The 10,115-nt window shown below is 49.2% G+C and overlaps 1 protein-coding gene across 1 annotated transcript; it reads left to right on the top strand.

The window, feature by feature from the left end:
* The first annotated feature begins 2,745 nt into the window (after window positions 1–2,745).
* Window positions 2,746–7,927, top strand: JAM3 (junctional adhesion molecule 3). The gene is made up of 9 exons (XM_010017753.1): window positions 2,746–2,762; window positions 2,993–3,096; window positions 3,901–4,014; window positions 4,599–4,751; window positions 4,943–5,145; window positions 5,430–5,529; window positions 5,843–5,972; window positions 6,710–6,764; window positions 7,360–7,927. The coding sequence occupies exons 1-9, from the start codon at window positions 2,746–2,748 to the stop codon at window positions 7,393–7,395; spliced, it is 912 nt and encodes a 303-aa protein (XP_010016055.1). The 3' UTR covers window positions 7,396–7,927.
* The last annotated feature ends 2,188 nt before the right edge of the window (window positions 7,928–10,115 follow it).

Here is a 10,115-nt window from a genome sequence, read left to right as displayed (position 1 = left end):
CCCCCCCCCCGAGCCAGGCTTGGCTTGCCTGAGCTCGGGAAGGCGCCATGGAAAACTGGGATAAGAGAGAGGCACGCAGCTCGCTCCGGGCACTGACCACCGTGATCCACCAGCCTGCTCCCGTGGGGCAGCTTCAAGGGGCTCTTAACCTTCAACTCTAGGTTAAAAGCCTAAAGTTGATGGCATCATCATCGACTTCATGATGCCAGAGCAAACATAAAGCTGGCTCCTTGGGCTGGAGGCAAGGGTTGAATGTGAAGACTGAGTGCTACAAAACATTTATGCACCCTGTATAAATCCAGTCTTTATCTGGCACAAGTTTCAGTCCCTTAAACTATTCCCAAAGCCCCAGCTAAAGGGAAGTTGGACAGAAGAAACCCCAACCTTACCAGAGGGCATGTTTTGGTATCTAACCCTATGCTTTGCTGTGTTGCCTCGTCTACATCACCCTGTCCACACTGGCACAAGGGTGGAATCACAGACGTGCACTGGGAGGGTAAAGAGCCTGAAGGGCTGGGGCACAAAAGGATGGGAATCTTGAGGTCAGATGCTTCCGAAACTTATGGGTTATGGTGATTTCCTCCAAATAGGCTGAGGGTAGAAACCTGCCCTCCCTCTTCCTTGTCTTACCCAGCCCAGCACCGTGTGGCTTCCTCTGCTTTCCCTCTGGAGGCTTCTCACATTGAGTTTGCTTCCTCCCTGCCTCACACACACACGCAACCACTTGCAAGGCAGGGGCAGCGCTGGGGTCAGCTGGGCTGCCCTGAGCAGCAGTGCTCGTCTCCTGCCTGCTGCTCTCATCATCTCTGCTGCACTGTCCTTGTCACCACCTCTTCCCCTGCAGCTCGCAGCAGCGAGGGTGGCTGCTGGAGGGGGCAGCTCCAGGCTGGCAGCCCGAAGTGTGCTAACACACGGCTAACACCTACAGCGCATCGCTCGGTGACGCTCTGCTTTTGAAGCGGGGAAGAGGTTGGGATGGAAGGAGCTGGAAGGTCAGGCTTTGCTTTAAACCCGGTGCAGAGAGAGGAGGTTTAGCAGTGCAGTTGTCTATAAAGCTGCTCGCTTCTCCCTGATGCTATAGCTTCAGCGTAGCATTTTGAAGTGATTCAGATGCCGTGAGTCACAGCAACAAGCAGAGGCTGAAAGAAGCGCCGTCAGAATATGCTATAGACTTCACTGCCTTGTCCTGGATTCTATTTCGGAGAGCTGATGGCATTTAGGATTCAACCATATGTCTGCCCCAGCCCGTAGCACATACAGAGCTGGTAAGGATTGGGAGCTGCAGCGCATACAGAGCTGGTAGGTGCGTCTGTTGTGGCATGCCTGCTGCTCCCAAAAGGAATGCGTGCCTGTGCCCGGCTGTTCCCCAAACCCTGGCTGCCGAGGCCTTTGAAGCGAGATTGCCATAACACAAACCCTTTGCTGCTTATTTGCACCGGGCTGGAAGAGGCCTAAAGGAACATCTTTGGAAAGCTCGGTTTAAAAGGTGCCAGTGGCCACTAATGAGGATTTCAACCGAGCAAGCCATAGGCGTGCCAACAGCAGGGAAATGGGAAGAGCACGGATGCTCTGGCTCCTTGAGCAGGAGAGTGCTGGCAGCTGGGAAGCATTGCCTTGGTGCAGATTCCTTCAGCCCTAGGGAGGCTGGGGAACAAGGGACCCAAGAAGTAACGCTAAGAAGAGCTCAGCGACTCTGCTGTGATTGAGGACGTGCTTCTTGCAGTGTTCTGCCACACGCACGAGAGAAGAACTGTCTCAGCAGTGCTTTGAGGAGCCACATTGATCTCTGCCTGCAGTCAATACACGTGATAATGTCAGAACCTCTGACTCAGCCCCCAAGGACGCAGCTTCTGTCTAAAATCTGTTGTCATCCCATTTGTGCCTCAGGCTTAAATCCCTGGTGTTTGGCGGGTGGGAAAAAGCCTGCTGTGAGCAATTCCTGAGGAATGAATGGCTGGAGTCTGGTGGAGCCTTGCTGTCTTGGAGTGAATACTTCCAGTTGTAACTCCTCCAGAGTAACAACACTGTGGTATTACTATCTCCACCTTCAACTGCTTTTATGTTGTAGCTATAGTATATCAGTAGGACTGTTATCCACTTGATGGGACACAATCCTTCCCAAAACAGAGCTTGCGTGAGCAAAACGTGCAGCAAAAACCAAACACAAATTTCCTACAGGAGATTTCCGTAAAAGGAACAAGGAACCTTTTCCCTCCCCATCTTTCTCTGGCTTTTCCAAAAGGAACACATACAGGATGGTACAGACCAGACAGATGCTGTGCAAGCTCCTCAGGTGCCATGGAACTCCATCGTCATCTCCTGCTTCAGGTCTTGGAGGAGAGCGCTGGGTTGGAGAAGCCTTTGTGGGGCAGCTCCATGGCCAAGGAGGGAAGCAGACCTTCCACCTCCCCCTTTTGTAAGGCTGAGCCAAATGCATTAGCAGAATCAGCTGTGCCAAGGAGGGTCTCCACACTGAGCTGAGTGCTCCAGCTTCAAGCACAATGCAGGAATCTCACAGCAGAAGTAACCAAATGCCTTGTTTGTGATGTTGTTGAAAACAGGAGCCAAGGTTGTGTCCTGTCCTCTGGTGATGAGCTGCTTCTAATGCCCTTGGGGAGGGGGTTGCTGGGATCAGTGGAATCTGTGTGTGCTCATGAGGGAGCGAGTGGGGATCCCAACACCAGGCAGAACACCTCAGAGGACCAGGGGCTCAACAGAGGGGATGTGTCTGTGTCTTGTGGCACAATGACCTTCTTCAGGAGGTAACTTCTGGTGAGGTTTGAACAGCCAAGTTGCATGTGGGGCCCTGGCATAGCCCGTTGCTGATTATTTGGCACTGGTTTTAGTGTGTATCCTCCTCCTGCAGGACAGGGCTTTGGTCAGCCTCTTGTGAGTACCAGAGTCTGCCTGAGAGGCGATGGGCTTTGCAACCACCACGACACCCAGTTTCCTCCTGCATCCCAGCCCTTCCCTGATTTACTCAATACCTGAGCCGTGCTATTGCTTCTTACCTTCTGTTTGCTTTTCCAGGCTACAGGCTCTTGGCTGTGGAGCTGACATCCAGCAACACCAAGCCCGTGGTGCAGGAATTCCAGAGTGAGTCCTGGCTGCAGTGCCAAGAACTGGGGGGAAAGGGGGAAAGATCTTGCTTGTGGTATCTGCTTTACTTGGGGGGATTTAGGGAGCCTGAGAGCCACAAAAGTGCTGAAGAAGCTGTCTGTAGCTCCCTGTTTAGCCAAGCTCTTGATTGAAGTGGTTTATTGAAGTCACCTGCAAGCCACTGGCGTTGCAAAGCATCTGCCTTAAGTGCTTTTTTGAACTGGCTCCCAAAAGGAGGACTGGCAGTTGCCTTGTGATTAATATACTGGAAAGCAGGTTGGGAAGTATACGTTATCTTGGCTCCCTTCCAGATGTGCAATGGGAGAGTGGGTAAGGCGCCCCTCAACCCTGCTGCGGTGCCCTCTTCTGTAGCGGAGATGGAGATGACAGTGCCTGCTTCAAAGGGTTTGCTGCATTTATCCCCAGGCATCGGGGGCCTCAGTACATCCCCAGACACCACCCAGGGAGGTTCTGCATCCCTGCCTCCTGTGGTAGGCTCTGCTTAGCAGCAAGACAGTGCTCTGGCCTCACCCTGTCAGAAGGGCTTGTTTGCCATCAGATAGAGCCTGCAGAGAACAGTGTGTTCATTTCTCTCCATAGTTCAACTATTATTTTTGCTGGCCAAGATCCATCTTCCCCAATAGCTCCTGGAACCCAGCAGTGTTTCTGTTTGTGAGGCAGATGAAAGGCATTGCTTCGTGGGCAGCATCTCCTAATAAAATACTCTGCAAGGCTGCTTAAAGCAGAGCAAAAATACAGCTGCTTCCTATTAATCCCTGTGTCCTTTCGTTCTCCTCGTAGGTGTTGAGCTCTCCTGCATCATCAAATCCACCATAACACCAGATCCCAGAATCGAGTGGAAGAAGATCCGAGATGGAGAAACCTCTTATGTATTCTTTGACAATAAAATGCAGGGTAGGGAGATCTGTTGTCTTGAAGCCTCCAAAGCAGCCTCAGAAACAACAGTGCTGAGAACAAAGAAGTCTGTAAAAGGCCATAAATGACTAGTGGTCACTGGTGTCTGAGCTCTCAGGACCAGACACTGATCCTTTCTGTCTTCCCATATGCCATGCTTATCTTCTGCTTTTACCAGCTTTCCATATGATATCTTCTGCTTAGAAGCAGGCTCTTTGGCTTGATGGTGAAACTCAAACCCAGGGCTGCCAGCAGGGCTTGACTCCGTCTGGAAATACTCCAGCGCTTTAGATGGGATCACAGCCACATCCAAAGGAAACAAGACCCTAAAGCTCTTGGAAGTTCAATTCTTGCCACAGTTTGAGATTGAACTAGATTGATTCTAGTTCATCCTCTTAGTTAGTAGCACTGGTTCCCTTTGTGCTCACTGGTGAAAGGAAAGCTCTTAACTTCCAAGCGTCGGGTTCCTTTTAGGTGGTTCTCCAGACTCCAGAAAGAGTCCGAGCTGAACCACTTCATTCAGACCCCAAAATCAGCCTGTGTGACTGCCCTGAAATGTCTTTGTCCCTTTCCCTGTGCCTCAGGGGACTTTGTGACTCGGGCAGAGATCCTGAGCAGGACATCGCTGGTGATCAAAAACACCACCCGGATGGACACTGCCACGTACCGCTGCGAAGTGGCAGCGCCTTCTGACACCAAAACCATAGATGAGATCAACATCCAGCTCACAGTCCAAGGTATTGCTGTAAATCCAGATACCTGCCTAACAGAAAGGGCTGTGGGTCTCTCCAGGGTCCAAACCCTCTGGTTTTTGGTTAAAAGCAGCTGGAAATAAGGGCAGGTTTTGGTGGCTTTGTGTCACGGCCACCTTAGAAAGCACGCCAGGAATTACTGAGCCCCATTCCCGTGCTTTGTGTCTTCCCCACAGTGAAGCCTATGACTCCTCGATGCACTGTGCCTAAAGCTGTCCCTGTGGGCAAGACAGCCTCTCTTCACTGCCACGAGAACGAAGGTTACCCCAAGTCCACGTACAGCTGGTACCGCAACAGCGAACCTCTGTCACCAGACTCCAGATCCAATGCCAAATTCCACAACTCCTCCTACACCCTGAACCCCAGCACAGGCACTCTGGTAATGCCCTGGCACGCAGCAGCAAGGCTTGGCTTGCTGGATGGGTTGCTTGTGAAAGTAAAAGGCCATTGCCTGGCTGTCGAGGGAGATCTTGTGGGTGAGTTGGGAAAGGGAAGATTAATGCGAGAAGTTCCTAGTGTTTGGTTTTAATCTCTTGCCTTTTTAGAAGGAGGAGATGTCTCACAGCTCACTGTGAAGCCTGGGAGAGTAGCTTGTACATGCTCATGCCCTCGCAGTGCCTTCTGTTTCTCACATCCTACTCCCCTCCCTTTTCTCCTCACCAGGTTTTCCATGCTGTGCACAAAGGGGACACGGGCCGTTACTCCTGCATAGCAACCAACGATGCCGGCTTTGCCAAGTGTGAGGAGCAGGAGATGGAAGTCTGTGAGTGGCTCTACATCAATGCTGACTAATAGATCCCCATAAATAAGGTGCCATCACCACAGGGAAAGAAGGGGCACATCCTAAAGTGTCTTTCCTGCTTTCTCATAGCTCCAAACACAGACAAAATCTAAGTAAAAACCCAGGGAAGCATCAAAGCGCTGTTCAGATTCATGACCACTTGGAATCTTGTGGTCTTGGAATCAGGGACTTGGAATCTTGACCAGTCTTGGAGTCAGGGACTTACAATACTCGAGAGATGTCATTTTAGTGTATGTAAATCTAAATGGAAATCGTTGGCTTCTCTCTTTGCCAGATGACCTCAATATCGGAGGGATAATCGGTGGAGTCCTGGTGGTCCTCGCAGTCCTGGTGCTCATCACTCTTGGTATCTGCTGTGCCTACAGAAGGGGTTACTTTGCAAACAGCAAAGAGAGTGGGGAAAGGTAAGAGTGTCCTTAGACAAGTCCCTGGGTCACAGCTTGCATGGAGTAGTCTGAAGGTGCCAGAAATTGGGAGCTAAAGTGTGTTTTGATGCCTGACTCAGACATCCTTCTTCCTACCTTCCTCCCAAAGACTAGAGGCCAACCAGTTCTTGAAGAGACCAATCCCCCACTGTCAACCCTGCACCATGCTGAAGGTTTATTTGCCTAAAGGAGCAGTTGGTTTGGCTCCTCCTGTGCCTGCTACCAAGAGCAGGCAGAGGAGTGGAAGCTGTGCTCTGATATCCTCCTACTTTGCTCGGGAAGGGGGGACCAGCACAATTAAAAGCCTGCAGGGGGTTGTCCAAGAGGTTACGTGCTGTTAGCATAATGAGAACTACAATGACACGAACAGAGCTCACTGCACCATTAGTTAAAAGCATCAGGACATGCATAGGAAATGTATGCAGAAGAGTAGGCTCTCAACAGGAAATCTCACTCGTGGTGAGAACCTCAATTTGGGATTAAAACTAACTGTTAGAATGCACATTAAAATGTTAAAACCAACAGCATTAGCATCAGAAACAAGCCTTGATGTCCTCACTGAACCCGTAGAGGAGATAATATATGGAAACCCAAGCTTCTCACCATTTCATCTGAGATGCTGCTTTGCAGCACACGTCCTGTCCTGATTTTTGTCCTCCCCTCCAAAATCCTGCAGTCTTCTTGTCCCAGAAACGAGATCTTTCCCTTTATTTCAGCTACAAGACTCCAGCAAAGCCTGATGGTGTTAACTATATCCGGACAGATGATGAGGTAACAAACGATTTGCATTTAACATCTCTGTGTTTAGGAGAGGAAGGGGGTGGGCAGAGAACTACTGGCTTTTTTAGGACCTACGGGCTTTCTTAGGCATGAGCACCACTCAGAACCAAGGCTGTAGAACAGAGAGGAGACAGAAGGGTGAAGGCTGAGTCATTTCCTTAGAAATGAGGAACAGTTTAAGTTGCCTTAAGTGGCTTGATGCCAAGAGCTATCGAATGCAGCTCTGCTCTTCCTCAGTTATCTCATGGCTTGACCCCCTTAGGATGAGTTTCATTGGATTAAGTGGGCAGGCCCCAATGCTTTTACAAGAGAATTTCCATTTGGGGATTTGAATAGATCACTAAGCTTAAGATCAGAAAAAGCCTCTCCCTGGTAGCAGAGATACTGCGAGGGAATGAGAAAGTCCCTTGTGGCATGTGAGGAGGACAGCAGGAGAAGGAGCCCCTGGCCAGTGTGACCGGTGTCTCCTCCTCCCTACCTGCTTGAAGGGGGACAGAATCCTGGTACTTACACAGGTTGGATCTACCTGCCACGGGCAGATTGCAGGTGCTAGATCCTCCCTCCATCCAGCACTGTTCTGTTGCAGGGTGACTTCAGGCACAAGTCTTCATTCGTCATCTAAGATGCCACGAGAGTATCACAAAGCAGCAAAAGCAAGTGTGCAAATACCTCCTCCAGGAACTCGAAGCAAGAGCAAAGGATGAATTAAGTGCGCTTGGAAGGGTTTGGAACACACAAGAACTCGATAGCTACCTATGTGTATCTTGTTTTTTCTTTGCCAAAGTTTAAAGTAACTCCTCACTGCCCAACTTGCATCTCCCCTGCCTCCGGAGATACCAGCAGGATCACCTAAACCTGTCCTTGGACTAAGGAAGTGTTCTGATGCTTCCCAAGAGACTGTGGGCTGTGGAAGTTTGTGGAATTGCCTTCTCTTTGTGCTGCAGGGACACAGCCACAATGTGCAAACCCACCAGAGGAACAGCGTTAGGTAAACGTGTAGTAGACATTACTAGTAGGTGTTACTAGTAGACAAAAAAAGGTGCTGATACAGCAATAGATGGACTTCAAGGGGGAACCTTCCTCTCAGCAGCTGGTTGCCCAGGCCTGGCTGGTGACTTTTACACGTGTGTGATTGTCTTGTGCTTTTGGCTCTGACTTTGGTGCAGAACAGGGGACGTGAGCAGCCTGCAGCGGCGGGTACCGACACGCAACTAACGCTCTCAGCCCCTTTTGTAAACTTACCTTCTGGTTATTCTGTTTAACAGGAGGCAGCTGGCAGCAGCAGGCCAGGAGGATTGCTTCTGTTCACTGCTTTATAGAGAGCTCACTGCACGCAGGTAACCCCTCAGTCTAATCTGCACAAAGCAGGCTTGCCTCTTGCGTCTCCTGGTGCTGTAAAGAGGCTTAGAGTGGAGGCAGAGTGTGCTGAGACATCTCTTTCAGGAAAATCAAAGCCAAATACTTCCATGGGGGAAGGTGGCCAGGAAAGGTACTGAGATACCTTCCAGCTTTTTTACCTTCTCCCTTTCTTTTGTAAAAACCCCACGGCCTCAATTTTGGGCACAGATCTATTTTGGTTACTTCAGAAAAGGTAACGTTTCTATTGCAAGTGTAAATAGGTGATGCCAGCAGTGGTTCAGGACCGTGGCTATTTTTTTACTGTTCAAGCTACAGAGAGGAGCTCAAACGTTGCTCTAGTCTGGCACTGTCAGAGCATATCAGTATTACTGCAGAGTGTACTAAAGAGCTGCAGGTGGCACAGCATCTCCTTCCTCTTAAGCTAAGCTTCAGCAATTTCCTTGTCACAAGAGGTCTTACAGACACAGAACAGAGTCACTCAGGGATAGTTTTTGTACATTTATGGCAGGAGCTGTCAACTTTTTTATATACAAACCCTAGTTTTCTTGCCAGTGACCAACACTTTGTTTTTGGTGTTGCAAGAAACAGCCAGGGATGGCTTTTGGATTCAGCCCCACCAAGGTGACAAGAGTGACTTCAACCTTTTCCAACCCTCTGCAAGTTCCCTAAAGCACTAACCCAGTGTGACAGCTACAGCAGCTTTCCAGGTTCAAGCTGCAGAGCCAAGGCAACTGTTTCTGGAGCTGGGAAAGCAAAAGCTCAATACAAAAGCACTTTTGCAGTGGCAGTTGCAACTTCTCTGTAGATGGTAAGAGAAAAGAGGAAGAAAATACATGTAGTTCTCTTGGCTTAAAGAGACTCATTGGAAACGTGTTGAACAGCATCGGGTACTATAAGGCTGCAAGATGCAGATGCAACACTAGAACTATGCTGTGGTTTAAGAGGTTTTTTAATGTAGCATAATGTAGTGTTCTTGTATTTCCAATATGAATTGAGTTGTCTTACCTTTTCCTGGATACAGTATTTTGGATACTTGATGATTTGGACTGTCAGTGTTATTTTTTAGTGTTCTGCATTAACCTGCTTTGGTTCCTCGGGGCCTCGCTGGACATGCCATTGCTGCATTTGTTTTCCCTCAGCTAAGAGGTACCACTTCTCCTGTTGCTAAGGAAAGGGAAGCTAAGGATGGGGCAGCACTAACCTGATGTGTAACTCAGACATTACCACTGCTCTCTTATACAGCTATGTGATGGTTACCCTCTTAAGACATGCTCTTCAAGCGAGCCACATGCTGCCTCTGTGTGCCAGTAGTGAGCATAACATTCCTTTGCACCCCTTCTGGACATCCACTACTCCTTTTGTGTGCTGCTCTTACAGGTATCCTTAGTACAGGATACACGTAAGAAGGGAGAGGAAGGAAAGGGTTGAATGAGGGGAGCTCTGGGCGCTGTGGGAGCACAATCTACATCCAGTCTCACCCCAAACCAAAGGCAGCAAGCTTCTGTTTCAGTTCTAAAATGTGACAGTGGCATCTCTAACGAGAGAAGGGGAGATGATCCCCCTCATCCAAGCTCATGAGACCTGATGGAGTTCATTGTATCTTTGTGAATAATATTCAGGTTTGTACTAATGTATTCTGTTTAACTTTGCCAAGAATGTTTTCCATAAATACCAAGCTATAAAGCAAGCTTGTGGGGTTGTTTGGGTTGGGTTTGGGGTTTAAACAGCCAGATTATTGGAGGCTTCTGTTTTCAATGCAGTGAAGGTCAGGGAAGGTCTCTTCTGGCTGAGTATTCCTTTACTTGTATTGGGCTGAGGTTACAGAGGGCCCAAGGTGTGCTGCTGTTTATCAGTTTATTCTCAGACACTTGTCTGTTCCTGGTTCTTTTCTAGGCTCATGGGGCTCATCTCAAACACTGATCAAGGACAGAACAGAACTAGAAAAGCACAAGTTAGGACATAACCTATTCCCATGTACCCTTC

Source organism: Nestor notabilis, unplaced genomic scaffold (assembly GCF_000696875.1).
Source record: "Nestor notabilis isolate BGI_N333 unplaced genomic scaffold, ASM69687v1 scaffold12497, whole genome shotgun sequence".
Taxonomy (NCBI): domain Eukaryota; kingdom Metazoa; phylum Chordata; class Aves; order Psittaciformes; family Psittacidae; genus Nestor; species Nestor notabilis.
Note: the sequence above shows the minus strand (reverse complement) of the source record. Positions and strands in the feature narration are given on the sequence as shown.